The sequence below is a fragment of the Ambystoma mexicanum genome, chromosome 3q (assembly GCF_040938575.1).
Source record: "Ambystoma mexicanum isolate Mex_15411 chromosome 3q, UKY_AmexF1_1, whole genome shotgun sequence".
In the NCBI taxonomy this organism is placed as follows: domain Eukaryota; kingdom Metazoa; phylum Chordata; class Amphibia; order Caudata; family Ambystomatidae; genus Ambystoma; species Ambystoma mexicanum.
Window position 1 is genome coordinate 1,044,787,029 of NC_090926.1, and position 21,573 is coordinate 1,044,808,601.

General features: G+C 46.5%; 1 protein-coding gene across 1 annotated transcript in view; it reads left to right on the forward strand.

Annotated features, from left to right (window-relative positions):
• Positions 1–21,573, forward strand: part of DNAH17 (dynein axonemal heavy chain 17) — an 8,024,690-nt gene that overhangs the window by 1,328,611 nt on the left and 6,674,506 nt on the right. The window contains exon 10 of the mRNA XM_069655242.1: positions 18,128–18,244. Within this exon, the coding sequence (XP_069511343.1) occupies positions 18,128–18,244 (117 nt within the window). The remainder of the gene's footprint in view (positions 1–18,127; positions 18,245–21,573) is intronic.

The window sequence follows — 21,573 nt, forward strand, 5'->3', positions numbered from 1 at the left end:
CTTTATGATCGCCCACCTGAGCAACCTATAAGGACATTTTAGTGTGCACTCTATGTTGTATATTACCGCCCAGTCCAAATATGTGCATTAATAGTCTGCATGAAATGGATTGTGTCCTCCCACATATTCCTCATCTTTGATATTCGTATCATCAGCTTTGCTGCTTCGGAAAAAAGATTTCCGCACCATAGGGCGCTGTGCTCGATTTCGTGGCATCGATGTCCCTCGGGGGCTGCTATAGAGCGTCAATATCATCCGTAGTATAAATAGCTCGAGCCGTGCCCGTTGGCTACACAGTACCGTTTTTCCGAACGCTTTCGCTTTGTGTGTTTGAAAACGGCACTTCAGTTTTCGTCAAGATGTCTTCATCTTCTAATCCTTCGACCCCAAAAACAGGCGTAATTAAATGCCATGATTGCGGGAAGAAAATATCCATCACTCATCCCCATCGCGTCTGCCTGTGGTGCCTGGGTTCTGAACACCGGACCGATGACCGCGGGTCCTTTCAGGCCATGACAGGGAAAGCTGTCAGGGAGCACCGAGGTAAATTGGCGGTGGGGAGGGAAACTTTGAAGGCTTCTTCGAAGAAGGATAAAGACTCCGGGGAGTCTAGGGACTTGTCCCGATGCAAATCGAAGAAGTCTAGATAGAGGAGTCGGTCGAGAAAATCTTTGTCTTCTTCATAGAAAAAAGGCGAAGAAAAGAGGACACCGTTTGCCATCTTCTTCTTCTTCTGATACCGCTACAGGGGTTACAACATGCCCAACTAAGAATGATTCCCCCAGAAAATGGGAGGCTTTCAGGGCCTCAATGATGCAAATCATTGCGGCCCGACCCCCTAAAAGAAGTCACGTGAAGACCATGCCCCAGCTCATCCTTCGGATGACAGAGGAAGGTCAGAGACTACCAAAAGGTCTAAGTCTGACGAGAAATCATCGAGGGTTACACCTAGAGAACCTTCTCCGATACCTCAGAAAAAGAGCAGGTCGACAAGCCTATCGGTGCATAAATCGAAGGCATCCCCAGTCAAAATGGCATTACTGTCCAAACCCTCATCGATACCTGTGTCGAAGGTTCCCTCAACACCTTTGTCGAAGATTTCGTCAACACCATTGTCGAAGGTTTCATCGACACCATTGTCGAAGATTTCGTCAACACCATTGTCGAAGGTTTCATCAACACCATCGTCGACAAAACGCTTGTCTTCGATAACTGTATCGAAGCCAACGTCGACAACATCGACGCCTCTGTATAATAAGTCTTACCCGTGGGTTGAGGCCATGAAGGCATCATCATTGGTTTCAGATGACGCCATTCGTGAAACTAATGCCAGTGCCTTCATGGCCTCAACCCACGGGTAAGACTTATGCCCATTTACAGAGCAAAGACTTTTTCAGGTCTATGGGCCTCATTATGAGTTTGGAGGTAGCCATGCCCTTAATAAGGGCATGGAGACCCCCAAACCTGGGTCCCGGTCCCGCAAAAGGGGATTTACCGGGCAATTCCGACCTTAGATGGGCCGGAAATTCCCTTTCGCGGGACCCAGACCCGGTACATCCCCATTCCCATTTGAGCCTCCATAGGACTCAATGGGAATGGGGAGGATGGTCGCAGCGGTACCGTTCATAATGGTACCGTTCATACCATCCTCGTCTGCTCACGGGGGCCGGTCTGGACGCCTGGTCTGACCAGGCGTCCAGAGCGGTACCTGCGAGCAGACTCGGAATGTTGCGACATGGCAACAAAGGCGCTGGTAGTTTATGAGGAGGATCAAACCTCTGAGGAGGATTCTTCCCCATTTGGTTTGAAATATGGAACAAAGAACGCTCCTGTGGATCTGATTGTTTATGAATGCCATCGGTCAGCTAGTGGCAAAGCCACTTAGTCTGATCTGGAGTTTAACAAACCTGATCCAGCTGATTCAGGGTACAAGAATATTATGAATAGGGTTGTGGAGTTCATGGGCTGGAGCAGGAATTCTCCTACCTACAAACAAGATGACATGACAGATATTCGGAGCCATCGGAGCCCAGGTGCTCAGAATGATCCAGTATTGCTTTTTCATGCAGCCCTTCAAAGGAAGGTCATATCAAACTGGGAAACACCAGAATCTGGACTTGCGGTAAACAAACATTTTGCCAGAAAATGTAGACCTTCATCCATTGATCCAGACTATTTGATTAAGCACCCTACACCTGAAAGCTTAGTGGTCCAAGCAGCTACATCCACCAGACAGTCTGATTATCCTTCTATACCCCCGGATAAGAGGATTGATGCCTGTGCTCGCAAGATTTTTTCTTCGTGCAGTATGGCTTTAAAATCACAATTTTACCTGTACCCTATCGAGGTTTACCTACACCCTGTGGGACTGTGTTAGCATGGCAGCTCAGCACATTCCAGAAGGCGAGAAAAGAGGCGGCTTCATGGATATTGTAAAGGATGGAAAGGAGGCAATGGGAAATGTCTCCAGTCAGGACTGGACACTGCTGACAGTATCAGCAGGTCCATGGCTTCTAGCATCATGCTACGCAGGTTTGCGTGGCTGAGAAAGTCGGGCTTTGCACAAGATGTGCGGCCAGGCTACTCAATATGCCCTTTGACGGCTTGAGGTTGTTCGCCAGCAAGGTGGATGAGAGTCTAGAGAAGCTGCAGACCTCTAAGGTGACGGCTAAGTCACTTAGCGCCTCCATACATCAACCTCAGCAACAATCCTACTCAGGCTCATCTTCCTGGAGGGGTCGTTCTTTTAGTTTCTATTCCTCATTTGGAAGGGGAAGAGGACAGGCTAGTCCAAGAGGACAAATTAGATTCCCTCTTGGTGGACGAGGAAAGGGTGCTAGATCAGCCCCGGCAGCGGCAACTGTCCCCTCAGCCGCTACTACAGCCGCCTATAAACTACTCTGAGGCCTTCACTCACAAGACCCCGGTGGGAGGCAGAATCTCTCAGCATCTGAACGAATGGCGGGGCATTACTTCAGATGCTTGGGCACTGGAAACAGTAGCCCAGGGTTACTGCCTTCCTTTTCAGAAAAGGCCTCAGGATCATCCACCGGGATACAACTCTGTCAAAATTGCGGATCCGCTCCTTGTGCAGGGCTTTTTAACCCTACCAGAGAAAGCTGCAATAGCACATGTACCTGTAGCGAAGAGTAACAAGGGTTGGTATCCCCCCTACTTTCTCATTCCCAAGAAGAACAGAGGATTGAGACCCATCTTGAACAAATTCCTCAGGAAGTTCAAGGTGGTAACCCTGTCTCAGATCCTTCAGACTCTCCAACTCCAAGACTGGTTGGTATCATTGGACCTTCAGGATGCTTACTTTCATGTGCCAATCTATCTCAAGCACAGAAAGTACCTGAGGTTCGCGGTTGGCAGTTCTCATTTTCAATTTAGGGTTCTGCCATTTGGACTGACCTCCGCCCCAAGGGTGTTCACCAAACTGATGGCGGTAGTGGCAGCAAGTCTCAGGAGAGGGGGGATTCACGTCTACCCCTACCTGGACGATTGGTTAATCAAGGCTCGTCCACCCGAACAGGCCCAGGAACAGCTGATGATTACCTGCCACTTCCTATACAGACTGGGCTTCTCCCTCAATTACAAGAAGTCTCATATGATACCATTCCGAAGACTCCAATTCATCGGAGCAGTGCTGGATACTTCCTCGGGGAAAGCATTGCTTCCAGAGGTGAGAGCTCAACACATTCTGCAAATGGCAACAAAGTTTCAGTATGCCCAGCATCTGTGGCCTTCCATTTTCTGAGGTTGCTCGGCCTCATGGCATCCTGCATTTTTCTGGTGCCAGAGGCCAGATTGAGAATGAGACCCCTTCAATGGGCCCTGAGGACTCAGTGGTCCCAATTTTCAGGGAATATGTCAGATGATCTGCAAGTACAGAGCAGAGTGGCTCAAGACCTTCTCTGATGGGCTTGCGAGGACAATATTCTCAATGGAGAATCTTTTTGGAAACCATGGCCGGAGATAACAGTAGTGACGGACGCCTCACTCACAGGGTGGGGAGCCCACACCAGCGATCTGACAACCAGCAGTCGTTGGTCTCCATCACATCAGCAGCTGAGGGCAATCAGACTAGCGCTGAAGGCCTTTTTGCCCTGTGTACGGGGAAAGAATGTCCTGATAATGACAGACAACACACTGGCCATGAGCTACCTCAGCAAGAGAGGAGGTGTAGGGTCACTACCACTGTGCAGAGAGGCAATGCAGCTCTGGTTCTGGGCAATACAAGAAGGAATCTCTCTATCGGCAGTTCACCTAGCCGGAGAGAAGAACATGGCGGGGGATGCTCTGAGCAGGCAGAACATGGTCTCCTAACAGTGGGAACTAGCTTAGGAAGTCCTTCAAGAGATCTTCACCCTTTGGGGAACCCTTCAAGTGGATCTGTTCGCGACCGAGTTCAATCGGAAGTGCGATCAGTACTGCTCAAGGGAACTTCCCCCAAGAGGAGCTATAGGGATGCGTCCGTAGTGGACTGGGAATTTCCTCTCCTATATGCATTTCCTCCAGTGCCTGTGATTCCTCACGTAATCAGGAGGTTGACAAAGTTCAGGAAAACCATGATCCTAATTGCTCCAGATTGGGCCAGGAGGACATAGTACCTGGACCTTCTGGACATGTCCATCTGCCCTCCAATACGTCTTCCACAAAGAGAGGATTTTCTCTCGCAAGAGGAAGGTCGAGTTCTCCATCCAGAGGTCAAGACTCTCAGCTTTCACGCATGGTTTCTGAGAGGCTCAGATATAAGTATTGGGACCTCCCAGACGACGTAAAGGAGATTTTGCTTTTGGCCAGAAGGCCAGCAACAAAATCCTTGTACCAGTGTCATTGGAATAAGTTCAGTAGCTGGTACAAGGATAAGAATGTGGATCCATTCATATGTGGCATACCTATATTGCTTTCTTTCCTATTACATTTAGCCAATCTTGGGCGCCAGATTGGTACAATAAAATGATACCTTGCGGCACTTTTTATCTTTAAGCACTCATCTGAAGAAGTGTCTTACTTCAAGATACCATTGATTGTACAATTTTTGAAGGATCTCACTAACGTGCACCCCCAATTCCCATTCCATGTCCATGTTTGGGATTTAAATTTAGAATTAAAATTTCTTACAAGCATCCCTTTCGAGCCTTTGCATATCTGTCCTCTAAGGCTTCTCACATTGAAAACAGTTGTACTAGTGGCAATTACATCAGCCCGCGGGGTGAGTTTTTTACAGGCTCTCTTTTGTAATCCTCACACCATTTTCCATAAAGATAAAGTAATACTAAAAGTCAAGCCTTCATTCCTACCCAAGATAGTCTCTGACTTTCATTTGTCACAAAAAATTACATTGCTATCTTTCTATCCTCCTCCTCATGCAAGTAAGGAGGAAGCAAGTCTTCACAGGCTGGACCCAAAAAGGGCTCTCAGCTTTTATATTTCTAGACTGGCAAAGGTTTGACAAAGTGACCAACTTTTCGTTGGACATACCAGCCACAAATTGGGCCTAGCAATAGCAAAACAGACCTTATCCAGATGGATAATTTTGGCAATTGGAGAATGTTACACACTGGCAGGTAAAGAACCTCCAGATGGGCTAAGAGCTCACTCCACTAGGGGCATGGCAACTTTGACAGCTCTTCAAAGTGGTGTCTCGCTGCAAGATATCTGTGCAGCGGCCACCTGGTCATCTATGCATACATTTGTGAAACATTATAGTTTAGATACAACCTCATCCCAAGGAGGTCTTTTTGCAAAGGACGTTCTTCATATGGTTCATGATTAGGGTTAATTGGTACTCCCTCCTCCAAATTTTCACTGCTTTGGGAGTCTGTCAGAGATGAGGAATACGTGGGAGGATACAATCCATTCGAAGAACACGTTACTTACCAACTGGTAACGTTCTTTCGACTGGATGTTCCTCCCACGTATTCCTCATCAACCCTCCCAGCCTACTCTGCCGTACAATTTACGTGATTTACACTCTGGGTTCCCTGAGAAGAACTGAAGCCAACTGGCGCGGCTCAGGCTATTTATACTACGGATGATGTTGAGGCTCCATGGCAGCCCTCGAGGGACATCGACGCAATGACATTGAGCACAGCGCCCTCTGGTGTGGAATTCTTTTTTCCAAAGCAGCAAAGCAGTTGATACGAATATCAAAGATGAGGAATACCTGGGAGGGACATCCAGTCGACAGAACGTTACCAGTTGGTAAGTAACTTGTTCTTCTCTTTTACAGATCCCACTACCCCAAAGTACCTGGGAAGCCACAGGCGAACACGATCCAAGACAAATCTTTTACCCCTGGATGAATCCTGCGGATGGAACATGCTCTTCCTCGTCACAGCACCTTGGCTGACTTGGCAGACGAAGTGGTGGTGTCTCTTGGCTTTACTCAAGGAGACCTCTCATGGATGGACCCTCCTTGGAAGGAGTCGCTGGGATGTTGGTGTCGAGCAGAAGAAGGGAACGAAGCAGTGTCTGAAAGGTACCACTGGAGTACTGTCCCGGTGGTCTCTGATGTTGAGTTGCTACACAGGCTGTATATGTCCCGCGAAGATGAAACTTGCTGTGGTCCTCGACAAGGCTTGGCTGAAAAAGATAAGTCCTTTGGTAGTCGATAACTTTCAGTGGCAACAGGTGCAGTGGCAGAACTGGGTGCCTTTTCTGGATCCACGAAGATCCCTTCTCCAGACGGCAGGCACAGAGCAGCAGTTGCACAATGTCTCCTCATATCTATCGGAAGAGGTTACCTATCCAGGCCCTCTCTGGCTCAGTCCTTGGATCAGCCAAGCAGCTCTAGACGACTTCCTCTAGCTGGACCCAGGGGATAGCTTAATATGACTTCAGCTTCTTCTTCAGGTTTCTTTTTTCAGCTTTTGACAAGGAGGTGGGTGTGGGGTCCCTAGTTATACACAAATGTTCTCCATTCACTCAGGCTGGGCCAGGCTTAGCCAGCCAATCTCATACACGTGCATTCATGCAGGCAGCACCCTATCAGGTTCACAGGTGTTCAGGCCATTCACCCAAAACCCGACACCCATAACACAGGATGTGGATTGGAGATCACTCCTGAGCCTTTCAGCTCACTATACTGCATTAATTCCAGTTTCCGTCAGGGCTGGGTCAGGCATTGTATCACACAACCTCAACCAGACACCGACAACATAGAATGCATATTGACCACTCACTGCATTCATTCAGGCTCCACCCCAGGGGTGTACCCACTACAAGCAGCCCCTGGAAAGGCTCCAGCCAGTCTGGCAGGAGGCAGCCCCAAAGCCATATATGGTCCTCCCACCCAACATCCATTCGGGGGAAAGGCACAGATCTAGGGCTTCTCGGGACTTTGAGAAACAATGGGGAAAGGCAAAGGAAACCAAGAGGCCACCATTGGCCATTTTGCATTTGTGTAGGAATCCATTGATTCCTACGGCAGAATCCATTGATTCCTACAGCAATACCTGGTCCATTCCAAAAATGAAGGATACTCAGAGCCACTGCCAAGTCAGCATGTATCTGCCAACAGCCCATACCCTGCTCTGTGTGCAACACACATGTGCCCAAAAGCATACACTGGAAGTACAAGGGTGTACCCCTACCCATGGGTACTCTAAGAGTACTGTTCACCAAAAGGGAACCATGAATAGCTGCACTGCCAAGGGTCCAAACTGGACTCCTGTGCAGAAAACACACAGATAACATACCTAGAGAAGTGGCAGGACAAGGACGAGGAGGCCCTGTTCATCCAAAAGCATTTCCAGCATCAGAGTCGCCATCCTCCCCGTCTCCCCAGAATGAGTTTAGGGTGGACTGATCTCCCATGACATCGTCACCCTCATCCAAACATTCAACATACTTTCTGGAAAGGCCATCTGCATTATCATGACTCTCTTCCCTGATCTATGCTCAATGGTGAAGTGTAGCTCTTCCTGGCTGAAGGACCACTTGAGCAGTTTGGGGTTTTCACCCTTCATCTGCATAAGCCACTTTAATGGCGTATGGTCAGTTTGGACCTTGAAGGTAGACCCAGTAAGATAAGGTCTAAACCGTCTAAGGCTCCAAACTATACTAAAGCATTCCTTTTCAGCAGCTGTCCACTTATGTTCTCTATCTTTCATTTGTATATTGATGAAGATGATGGGATGCTCTCATCCTTTGTCGTCCAACTTGGACAAGACATCTCCAATTCCTGTGTTTGTACAATCAAGGGTTTGCTGTAGTTATGAGCACAAAACACACGTCACCTGTACAGAAATTACTTCAAGCCGTCAAAGGCCCTCTGGCGGTCTTCTGTCCAATGCACCTTCCTTAGTTGCCTGGGTGATGTTAGAGCTGTCAGGGGGTCATGAAGTTTATGTACTACCCAGTGAGGCCCAATAAAGCTCTCACCTGGGTTTGTACATATTGTACCTTGCTAGGGAAAGGTGGATTGTACCCCCTCCTACCTCATGACCAAGGTACGCAAACTTCCCCTGGGCTATCTGGCACTTGGTGGCCCTGATAGTGAGGTTGGCCCTTTTCATGGCCTGCAACCACTTATCCAAATGAGTGAAATGCTCTTCCTAAGTGGAACTGTGTACCGCAATGTGCTCTAGAAAGGCCATACAGAAGGCCTCTAGTCCACTGAGGGCATGATTGACTAACCTTTGGAAGGTGGCAGGGGAATTCTTCAACCCAAGGGGAATGACTCTATGCTGGCTTCAGGGGGTCAGAAAGCCATGTTCTCCTTGGCCTGGTCAGTTAGATAGCCTGATGTGTGGTCAAAGGTGCTTACAAACTTGGCAGCACCTATGGTGTCTGCAAGCTCATCAGCCCTGGGCAATGGCTGAGCATCAATTTTGGTGACTGCATAGACTCCTCCGTAGCCCACCCAGAACCTCCAGTCTTTGGTACCTGCCTTGGAACTGGCCTTGGGTTTAAGGTGTGAGTGCCTTAAAGTCCACCAACTGGTGTCCTTCTCACTGGCTATCCGGTTTTCGAAAGCTCTTTGAAGAAAATTCGACCAATATGGAGATGGTTTCCAGGTGGCTTGCGAGTTGGTTGTTCTCACCAGCTCAAGGGAAGAAGTCGTCCTTGAAGGAGCTTCTCTGTCGAGGGAGTTTCAGGCTATTCGTACCTGCAGCAGGGCTTCACTGGGCAAACCAACGGTCCAGGAGTTGCAGCAGTTATCTTCCTTCAGCTCGTCTTCTATTCTTTCGTTCCAGTGGTCGACTCTGCCTTCCAAGTCCCAGAGATCTGCTTTTAAAAAAAAATATATCAGTTTATTGTGATCCGCAAATGAAACAACAATACCCAGACAGATCACCATTAATAGTTTTTTGTTATTAACTGAAACTCAGAACAGAGCCCCCGCCCCAGACCGCAACGAAGGAGAAGAAGGAGGGGCGGACTCAGTAGAATAGTTGGAAATGGACTTATCAGCCCAAACAGAGAGGAAAAGGAAACCAAGACAGGCAGACCAAAAGAGAAAGAAAGAACCCTAAAGAAGGAACAACCCCCCCTCCTACCTCCCACGCACCCCGTCCCAGGCGTCCAGGATTTGTGAGTATTCGCAGTTGTACGGGCCGCCAGTCCTGACCGTCTCGTCTTTCTCTTCGCTTGCAGACCAAGCGGAGGGCTATGTGGGTTGCATTCATGTGCTGATACACTTACAGGGTGCTTAAACCTAGTTGGCTGCGGGCTAGCTGTGCCGTTGCTCACCATGTGGGCGCCACAGCTTGGGTGTTCCTAGCTGTGTTGACCCTTCTGACATCTCTCTCCCCCTCCAAATTGTCCTGTGTCCCATCAAAGAAGTTCAGAAAGGGGAGCCACTGCTGGTCAATGAGGGAGTGCGATTCCATCACTAGGGCAGTGAGGCTCTCCATGTTATATATTTCTTTTGCCTTTCGCAGCCATTCGTCCCTAGTGGGCAGGGTTGGGGCCTTCCATCTGATTATGACTCAGTTTTCTCCCATTCTTTCCAGCCTAGCTGTCACTCACCCAGCAGGGTGGCTGTCCTTGACGAACAGTCAGCCAGCCAATCATGCCAGAGTGCATTCGAGTTACCTAGGAGACTAAGCACAGGGAGTTTCGGGCCTTTCCCTCACAACCTGTCCACCCCAGATACTCAGGCGCCAGAGGGGGGCTTCAGTACTGAGGCCTGCCAAAGGCAAACAAACAAAGGGACCAAACCTGTTTTAGCGCGCAGAGACAAACACTAGAAGGACCTTTCCAAAAAGAAATGGCAAAAAAGTCCATCGGAACCTGTTTTTACAGAAGGGGCTCCGACGGCATCTTGAAAAACATGGCTCCGGTGGATTTCAGCTACCGGAGCGTTTAAACGGGTCGCGGTCGAGAAAATCATGGTAATACCACTGCCACCAGCCATTCTGAGAGGAAAGGGTAGCATTTGAGTGCTACATGAGTTTTCTAGGCATAGGGAATACTAGGTATTCCCTCCAGCACTCTGCTGTAAGGCAGTGTGTGCTGGGTCTAGCAAGTTAAAAAGATTAGCAAAGTCAATTTAACTTTACATTCACTGGGAGACAGTAGTCAGTCCCAGAGAAGACATTTAAACCTTGGGAAGTCTGAAAGACATCCATGTGCCACTGCACTGAGGGTGCTGTGTGACACACAAGGAAAAGATGATGCCTATGGAGTTCTCCAAAACTCCAAATCCAAAGAAAATAAACACAGAAAACAAACGCAATTAAAAAGTACAGAGTCCCAAAGTTCAGCAAAAGAGCTGGGGGTCTCTAAGGTAGGGAGGAATTAGCACATTTTGAGAATTCTCCCTAACGGACACCCTGTAGGAGATTTATTTGTCAGCCAACTTAAAAGGGTGTAAAATGTTCTGGTCAGCAATATACTGACAAAGCTCTGGTGAACAAGCGTCAGAAAAATGCTCAAAAATCAAGAGGCGAGATAATTCAACAAAGGTTTTCACGCTGTATCCATCAATCCACCCCATCATGTTCATATGGGCAGCACTCACACAGTCAACCCAAGACACATTCTCTCTCTTCTTATGGTCCCTGGACCTTTTAAGGCACTGGGTAGGTTATATTGCGAAACTTGGCAATCAAGTTCCACACCCAGCTTCAGAATACAGTTATAACCACTCTGAGGTATGTTACTCAATAGACTTGTTTGCTAAAGAGATGCTGCTTTGAAATTAATACTATGTACTATGAGATGAGGTTGTTCGGGCTGCCAACAGGTGTTTTATTATGCATATGTATTGTGAGAAACCTGAATGTGTCTCACCTGCTAGTCCTCAGGGATCTGTCTTGCAGGTGGCCAGGACACAGCCATCGCTTTTGAATCCAGTTTCTGGGGGTGGACCAGTGCCAGAGGATCACCTGGGTGAGGGGTCTTTGTGAAGTGGGATACCGGTATCCCCTCCTTGTAACACCTTTACCCCATCCTACCCTATCCGATATTTAGAACCTCTACAAAAAACAGATCCACTCCCGAGCATTGTACCTGATATGTCCCACTAATATGGTCAGGAAAGGTCAGGCAATTATTGGTAATCACTCACACCTGACTTCCAATAAACTTACCCACATGGATAAAAGGCGGAGCACGAGAGCACACTCAGAGCCAGGCAAATCAAATGAAGGAACAGTACTTTTCTGACGGCAGCTGAATGAGGGAAGAAAGACGGCAAACCAAGAAGGGTATGCAAGGAGGGAGATACCCTTGACCTTTTCTGTGAGAAACCGTGTCATGATGCCTACCTCCAAGGAGCCAGGTCCGACCCAGCAACCCCAGAGGCAGGCATCATTTCCCCCAGGGGAGTGCCAGCGGGCCCAAGCTGGGGCCCTTTGGACGCAGTCCTGGCACCTTAGGCGCCAGGCTCATGTTGGACCCCTGTCCTGGCGCCTTAGGCGCAAGCCTCATAAAGCTAGACATGTGTTCAAGTGTTTTAATGTGCACTTACCTGATGCAGACCATGCTACTACATCCAGGCCCTCTTGAGGCCTGAATGGAACTACTTTACCTGTGGGACTACTTTCCACCCGGGTGTGGTCGGGGAAGGATACATACCTGATCGGTGGAAGGATACACACTTGGAACTTCTTCCAAAGCTATTTAAACCACACCCGATCAGCAACTCACGCTTTGCGTTGTTCTGCTCCTCGCAGCTGGACGCTCACCGTGTCAGCTCCTGCATCTGGACCTCAGCCACGCCTGTCAGTATCCTGGGTCACCTGCAAAGGGAGACAAAAGACCTTACCTGCTAAATCAGCACCACGGAGACATCACACCGACGATCCTGAAAAGGAAGACATCATTTTTAAAAGCATTTCGCTACGATCGCTGCAGCGCTGCATTTCACTCACCTATCCTGGACGCCTCCATCTTCAGCAGCGATCATCCGGATCCACAGCCACTTCCCAGAGCCTAGAGAGAAAAAGACAAGAACAAGGTGAGAGAAGGAAAGGAATAGGAAAAGCTCAGTTTCCTTCTAAGACTTACCTGTTGGGTCATTCCCATTTCATTTCGGGTCTTGCCGCTTCCAAGCATTTTCCGGACCCCGGCCCCTATGAGGAAAAAAAGACAAAGACATTGAATGAGCGAATGCAAAGACATTACCCAAGCGCTCAACCAGAACTTACCTGTCATTTACTGGAACTGCACGTTTCACTTCGGGTCGGCGCCATATCTCCGGCATTCCGAACCCCGGCCCCGAAGGGGAAAAAAACATAAGCATTAGCGCTTACTGCAACAAGACAATGAACATTATTGGACTTGAACTTGCAGCAGAACATTTACAGCGCCTTACCTGAATAGTCAAGCTTACCTGAACTCCCATCAATCCTCAATCCAGTGAAGTAACTGGGTTTCAACGCGCCCCTGCATCAGAAGCAGGATGGAGAGCTCATCCTTTCAGACCCTAAGGTGAGACTTCACGGGGAATCGTGGAAGGGTATCGTGGAGGGTTGGAAGAGAGTGGGAGGCTTGAGCATAACTCAGTCAGTAGGTAATACTCCCTTTTCACGCACAGGGGAATATTCCTGTGAGCCAGAGAAGCCAGAGTAGAGGGGCCCTTCCTGTCCATCTTCAGAGTCCTGCGCTTCACCATTGAAGAAGCATCAGCACTCAAAGCCAGACCTGCGCCTCCGTGGGAATCAGGTGAGCGTTACAAACCGTTACTTTCCAGAACCCTTCAAATTAGAAAGCATAAGGCCAGGAAACCAGACTGAAGAATCCTGTATTGTGTGTTAGAGATACCGGGCCCTCCTGCATGGCTGACCGAGTCGGGGAGGATCAGCAGTTGCTGTGGTACCGTCCTTGGCTCCAAGATCAAAGCAGCGCCTGAGAGATCAACACAGTTGGTGAGTTGGGGAGACCGATGTAAGAATGGTCTGTGTTGAAGTCAAGGTCGCAAGAGGCAACATTGTTTAAAGAGCACAAGAACGAAGATTGAAGTCGTGTGATCAAAGACGCTAGGAAAGCTTCATTGCAGATGGATGTTTTGAACATTTATGGAGAAAGATACAATACCAGTGACAGAGCGGTCCGGCAGCACAGGAGTGCTCAATGAAAGTACTTTGTAAGGTATCCAGCCAAGAAGTCAAAGGCACGTAAGTAAGAACATTGTGTGAAGGGATTCAAAGTGCTCCTTCCGACGGTTTAAGCAAAACCCATCGCACATTCTAAAGTCTTTGATTTTTGATATCAAGAGGAAAATGTAGAAAGTGAGATTATATGGTCCGAGCCCAAACGAGGGAGACCAATTGTGAACATTAAGCTAAAGGGGTCTGAGCCTGAAAGAGGGAGACCCATGATGAACACTTGAAGTGAGAACTTGTGAATGTGAGACCCTGATAAGAAAGGAACTTTTGGTGCTTGTTTGTTAAGACAGGTCCTCTGCAGTAAGAGACTGTTATTGGGAAAGAGGCTTTGGCAGAAGGACCTGATACCTATGCTTTGAACTGTATACTCGTGGTAGAGAAGCCAGAGTGTGTGCGAAGCTTGAATGTGCACCTTACCTGTACTGAAAACGTGGGGAAGCGAAGCCAACTGCTCAACTATCCTGGCTTTTTATTTCTTGAACACTTTTCTTTTTGCATACACTATTGTCCCACTCCATGTTCTATTTAGAAGTAAGAATTGACAATAGGTTTATAGTATAGGCCCTTTAATTTTGACAGAGACTCGACTAGGACTGCGTTATTATTATTTGATGGTCCTAGCTTGCTCCCATACTGAGTTTTAGGTTTAGATGGGCGTTCAAGAAACCCATTGTAGTTCAATAAACACCCTTGAATTGTGATCGCTTGTGTCTGTCTTCACTGTTTGATACCATGCCTTCCTTACAGTATGCTCATGGAATAGGTACACCTATTGTATAAATACGGTTTTGTGCGCATGAATGGTTATTGTACTAGTGACAAAACATGTGGATTCACTAGGGTCGATGAACGTTGTGGATCCACCATTGATTATGTTTTTGTTAACCAAGCTATGTTGCTTTTAGTGATTGATATGGGTATTGTATATATCGAGGGAAAAGTGATACATTTTCGTTATGTGCACTTTTTGATATATATAAAAAAAAAGAATTGTAGCTATGATAATAGTGGTGTGATCTGAGTTAACAGTGCTGGTAATCACATTAGATGGCATCCCCCAAAATTGTTAAAGGCTAATGATATAGCCAGTCAGGAATTAGGTACATTTTTTCGTAGAAAACCGGGTTCTTGGAATCACTGATGGAGATTGTATTAAGACATATGAAAATAGTATGCTTCATGTGAATGAGCAGGTACAAGTAACACGAAAGAGGGTGGTTAGAGGGAATACCTGCTGTTCTCATAAATGGCTGATTTCCCTTAACTAATGAGTCCCTCAGCAGCTTTGCTGGATTTCTAGGATTTATTTTTTTCATCTGGTAAGAGTGTGAACCTTTTTCCCACTCTTTCATGTGTTTTGCTGTGTGTGTTTTCACTTTTTGTGTGATCTTGAGCGCTGGAGCCTGACCTACTCCAGTGCCCCATATTTTCATGTGTGTTACACAGCACCTTCAGTGCAGTGACACAGGGTTGTCTTTGAGACTTCCCACTGACTCCATTTTCTGGGGCTGACTACTGTCCCCCAGAAAAGGTTGCAATTAACTTTATTTTAGTCACTTTAAACCACAGATCCAGTACACCACATCTTACATGGAGTATTGGAAAGGGTTAATTCTTATCCCTTTTTGTCTGTCTCTCTTGGAGCATTGTTTCGCTCCCTTTGCATCAAGACTTGGCTGGTGGCAGTGGTAACTACCCTAACGTTTCTACCACAGTTATCTTATATAACCATGGTATTGTTTTAGGCTATTATATTAGCCCTGAACATAAACCCACTTGGCCGAATACATTTTAGTTTGGCTCCGGCTGGGTTTATTCACCATTTCTTTTTGTTAACGTCTTTCTCGTGATTTACTCTGCGCGCCAAACCGGGGATTATTCCTTTGTTCGCCGTCTTTTCGCAGGCTTCTGCACAGAAGATCTCCTTAAGGCGCCTGAAATTCTAGGTATGCAGTATGTGAGGGAGGGATCTTCAGACCCCTGCCATGGGTTCCCTTGGTAACCCAAGTCGCACTCCTGTTTGATTGGCTGAGGGGACTGTCCTTGCCAGGACAGCCACCCTGCTGTGTGATTGACAGCCAGGCTGTATGAATAGGGGAAAACTGCATAAAAAGCAGGTCGCTGGGACTGGAAAGGCAGAGTCGCCACTGGAATGCAAGAAACAATGAGGAGCTGACAGAAGAGGACCCCTACAATGACTGAATCGCCCGGTGAAGCCCTGCTGCATGTCCGAATCTTCAGAATACGACGACAGAGAACATCCTCCAGGAAACTTCTTCCCTTGAGCTGAGTGCCACTCTCGTGAGTGTGATTAAGGAGCAACATAATATCTATCGTGCTTGGGTGCGCAGACATCTTAAACAGGTACAGTGGGCAAAGTGGCACTCCCTAACAGCATGTGGCAATAGTGGAAACACAATAGGTTTTTGGAAAATCCTAAAGGATACTGACATCCAGCACTCTTTATTCTCAGGGGTGTCAAGTAACGACTGGGAGGAATACATCGGAAACACATTAGGTAAGATAGTGGAGGGTAATACTCATGTCAAGCATCTTGTGAGCTACACTACCTGGCATAATGGTATCCCCTCCATCTCAGAACTTTTGGGCATTATTAAAAAGTTAAACTGCTCCTGAGCTGCAGGGCTGGATGATACATGCAATGCCCTGGTAAGAAAAATTCCTGTGTCATGGGCAGAGGCACTGCATGACTTGATGGCTTGCATCAGTAATGTGAACTCACTGCTGGTGTGTGCTATACCAAGTGAAACAGTCATCCAAAATACTGCTTTGAAGCTCTTTTACCTGGACATTATTTACATAGATTATTCTACAGAGAACACAGCGAGGCACATATGGGTAAAACTGTTCTTGGATATCATTGTCTAACGGAACCTTTTCAATTTAGAGGAATGGCTTTTGTGCCTATGTCCTTTCACAATGGGTAGGTGCAAGTCATATTCTTTGGAGTTCCATTATGTGCCAAAACTCAGTGCTTTTAGAAAAAAGCTTAACAGCAATTCTAAGCAAAAATAAAAAGACATACATTTACATTTTCATCACATTATCGACTGAACCCATGCAACGTTCTACTAATGTCTCTCAAACCTGATATGCAGAAGATCTAGCCATGGACCTGCTTTCCCCTTTTCCTGCCCACTTGTGCCCATGGCTTCATATACTTTTTCTCCTCTTACTCCCTCTTCATGGACCTGTAGTGCCCCTCTCCTGCGGCACCTGCTACCCTTCTTTGCGCCTCATGTTGCAATTGTCTGCTTGTCCTACCTTTGTTCAGCCTTTTTCTCTGAGCCTACATTGTCGCTGTACTTTTCCTCATGCTTACGCCGTATCTCGTTCTGCACCTTCATCTGGTTTGTGCTCCAGTGGCCCTCTTTGCTTGCTCCCGCTAGCATCCTTTATCTTCTTCCGCTAACTCTCTGATGCTTTAGTGTGAAACCATCCACAAGGCTTGTCCCTTGCTCTGCTCTGCTCTCCCGGTCGATATTGTTGCTTTCCCATCTGTGGACCGACTGAGAGGAACAGAGGATAAGAAACAGGCACACTCAAATGACTCCTACTTTGTCTGCTGAATCTCCACAGCCCTCTTATTCTGAAAGTATGAGTCATGATTATCTCAGGTGGTGCTAACTGCCACTTGGAAGCCAAAACTAAAAACACTTTGCTCTTTAAATAAACCAGAATGAAAGATCGAAATGCCGGCTCTCTGGGAAAGCTCTTTTGGAAGCCCACCCGCTCAATTTACTGCCATCATATCTGGCTAAATTTCCAAGTAGCTAACTTCGTACCCAGTTTATGCGCTCCCGCCTAAATGTTTTTCCAACCAGAGATATTCTGAGTGTTCGTAGGGCTAAGGATGGCATGGCTGCAGATTTGACCTGCAGACTGGGTTGCTCTAAAGCCTCAATTGAATCACTGCAAATTTTGGTCCATATATGTCCAGCAATAACAGAAATGAGAACCAAATGGCTGGCTACTTTTATTGAGGAATCTACGTCATTTTCAATGGACCAATGGTGGGATCGTCTAATTATGGGGGTCGTTGACCGTGGCACTGTTAAACTTCTTAAACAAAGTCTTTCTCCTTTTAAGAACAATGGATTCTAGCTATAGCGTATAATAGGAGCAAACTACTTCTATTGGTTCTCTTTGCCATGAACTGATATTATTGATTGTCTGGATGAATGTTGTACTTGTCCTTTGAGTACACCAAAATGAGACTGTGTGTTTGAAAAGAAAATGGAATTTTTGATATTGGATTGTTTGGACAAGATATTCATTGTGTTCATTAAGATGTATTTGGTAAAAAGGTTATATTATAAACTAATACTGTTAAAAAATAAAAAATAATAAAAATAAATAAACCATATACACATAATTAACTATTTGATAAGAAGGAAAGTGCACTGAAAATAACCCAAGAAACTTCACTATTTAGGGTAAATTCACCTAATGAATATTCATCTTTGATTGCAGTTGATGTCTGCTTATCACTAGGTATTGTTTGTAATGATCATGCTATGCTCATTGCTTTTCAATTTTAGAAATTTTATGAGGATTATGAGTTGTTCAAGAAAAAGGTCGAAGACTTGGATAAAAGACTCGGAACCATTTTTAGCCAAGGCTTTGAAGACTGTTCAAGTATTGAATCTGCGGCTAAGGTAAGTATTTACAGTAAATATGTTACTACTCATTTCCATTTCCCCTGCTCAGAATGTGTAAGATAAATACATGGATCATTCAATCAAAGTGGTGCTTTATAGAAAATTGTGCAAATCTATTAAAAAATCAGTATTCCCTCAAAAACATTGGTCTCAGCAACGTGCTTGCCCCTCCCATGTCTAGCACTTGCTGTAGCCTCACAGTTGCTTAGTTTCATAAACACTGATTGTCTCCTCATGTAGGTGGGATGACAGAACATTTTTTTTATAATAGAGAGCAAACTCTTTTCTTATCTGGGTTTTAATTTTTAGAATATTTGGTCAAAAATAGAACCGTCAAGGTTTTTTTATGATTTCCTTCACTGACATCATGGCAGCATGAGGGGACACAGCTGTCACACTCAGTCAGCCTCCTATCTGGGCTCTGGTTGAGGCTTCACAGCTGGGCAGGATCCCTGGGGAATAGCTGCAGGACTCCTCTTCTGTTAGATTAGATTTCCCTTTTTGTGTGAATTTCTCTCCAGCTGAGAATCTCCCTGCACCTTTTGCTGGACCACTGGATTTATGATTAGTTCTCCTGAGTGGGAACCTTTTTTTTCTTTGTACCTCTTTTTGGTATTTCTTTTTGGAGTTATGCTTTCCTCCAACTTTTCTGGCATCTACATTTTCTAATGCAGCACAAAGCAATTTCTGTGCAGTGTTGCTGTGAGCTCCTAGAGATTCCACTTTGTTTATGTTTTCCCTTGATTAACTCAGTTACCAAGGGAGAGGGATACCTTTTCTCCTACTTGTATTTTCTTTTGCAAGATCAGCAAACCCCACCTTGTGTGGGGTGTTGAGAGGATCCAATGTATCCCTTTTTTCGACTCTCCAGTAACCTTTTGGTTACTGTGACAAGCTCTGTTCAGGCTGGAGCAGTGTACCTTTTTGCACAGCTTTTTGTGGACTTCTGTTGCAGGCTGTCTTCACAGCTGCGGTAGGGGACACAAGGGTCAATATTTACCCCAAATGGTGGCTGTACTTTTTTTTTAGCGCTGATCAAGATGACTTGTCCTTTCTGATGTCTTCTTCTGCATTTCTGGGTGGCGGTTGTGGGGGAGGGTTCCCTGGCTCCTTTGTCTTCGTGGGGCTTCTCAAGGAAAGCCTGCAAAGGGTCTCTGAGTCACTGGCAGGACAGAACGTGTGGGAGGGGACTGAAACTCACCTGTCCTTTGTCCTGCAGTGTGGCTGACTAAAACCAATTCAGACTGAGAGGCTGGCTGTCCCCATTGGTAAACTACTCATTGGTCATGATTGGTGGACTCAGCCGGTGTACCTGGATACATTTCGAGCTGCAACTCAGTCGACCACTGGAACAGAAGATTCAGAAGAAGAATGAAGGACGCCGCCAGCAACTTCCAGCGACCACCAGATCCTGCTGAGTAACTGCTGGTGTTCCGGCCTCAACTTCTAAGCATGGGGGAAGATCCTAACTCAACGACTTCCTCCCTTGGACTGATGGGCCTAACCAGGCCCAAGACTAACTACAATTTTCACCATCCCTGGAAGAGCTGCGATATCCGGGACCTCTGCTGAATCACTGTGCATTGTCGCCTGAAGCCCGTTTCGCATAAAAATTGTGGGCATCCTTCTAAGCCTACAGTGACTAAAGCCAGCTCTTTATCATCCTGTCATCAAAGACGAAGACTGAGAAACTGAGAAGTCTTACCGCCACATCTATCGCCCATCACCTAAGCTGAACATTGCCTCCTAAGTCCAGTCCAGGAGATGTCTATCCTTGCTAATCCTACTTATCTGGGAATGTATTGAGCAGAAGTACATACTGAGGGCCTTCTAGCACCTATATTTAAATGATATGATTTGGGCCAAATCTGGTTGTCATCGTCCTGCAGACATGATAGTTATCGGATCATCTGATGTTTAATCTGATCTGTCTGGGAATTGATCTCAGAACTCCTCTCACATGGCCGCAGTTATTGAGCTTGCTCTTTGACTCTTGCTGTTATTCACCACGCTCTCCTATCAGATAAGCAGTTGAGCGGTATAGCACACCTTTATCTAGCAAGAGATTTTGATGCAGTGTAATTTCTTAAATTCGAACCATAAACTAGGATGGGAATATCCAACCACCTACTGTAAACAATTACCAGGGATCTCAAAATGTGGATCCATTAGCACTTTTGCTCAAACTTTAGTTCCACCCTCAAGGAAATATGCTCTAAAAATCAGGCAATGAAACTGGCGAGGCAAGTACCTGCAAGAAACATCGATCTGTTGTACGTAACGGTGTTAGTCAGACACAGCCCAACAACAAAGCCTGGCCAGATGCTGGACCTTCGGGTTCACCGAGTACCAGCCACCATATCTAGGATGTACTTGTATGTCTGTTAAAACAGAACTTGATGCAACCACGCACTGAGAAGGTGCCACCAACAAGCAAATGCAGATGCTCAAGACACAGGGATGACCATAGCCGGTGATGCTGGAACGGGCTCACCAGCCCCAGACATCATTTCTAGGATTTAGTGGTAGGATGGATAGAACTGAACTAGATAAGCAATTGCAGACCTAACAATGCACAGGGATGACCTTAGTCTAATAACCCAGAACCCCAAATGGAGATACTGTCACCTAGTCGGGCACTGGAAGGTCATCAGGAACAGGGTATCCCTCCAAACCCCACAGACACGCAAAAACATCAAATGCTAACTCTCTCCTGCGCACCAACAAACAGTCGAATGCATACCCCTTGAATAATTCGGCCTAGCTGAACACATACATATACACCTCCATGATCACCTCAACAGTCTTTAGGATGCAGCTATACACCATGAAAATCGGCTTAGCTGCACACATAATCCCATTTACAGACTCCACCTCTGCCAGAATGCAGCTACCCAAGTCCAATTGGCCTAGCTGCACACATTCTATTGATCTCACACAACCACTGCACCATGCCTAGCACTAGAATGCAGCCACACACCACTTAATCCGTCTTGGCTGCACACATACCGAGTGCACCCAAGCACTATTTAGTACACTCCTCTCTCCACTGACCTAGGCTACGCTCCCCAAGTGCATTCAATCCACAGCGCATTGGTAAAAGGTGCTATTCAAATGCCCAATAACAAAACGTAATTTACTGTAGTAGAAAAAGAAAAAAAGGAAATAGTCAAGCATTCAAACTCTGCAAAGTGTAACTGTCTGAGGGGTTGAAGACGATGTTTTGGGTTAGATGTGGTAGCATGGGGTAGAGGCACAAGTGACCAGACACATAGGACAGTACCACAGGCTGTGGAAAGGGAGAAGCAACACACAAAGGTATCTGA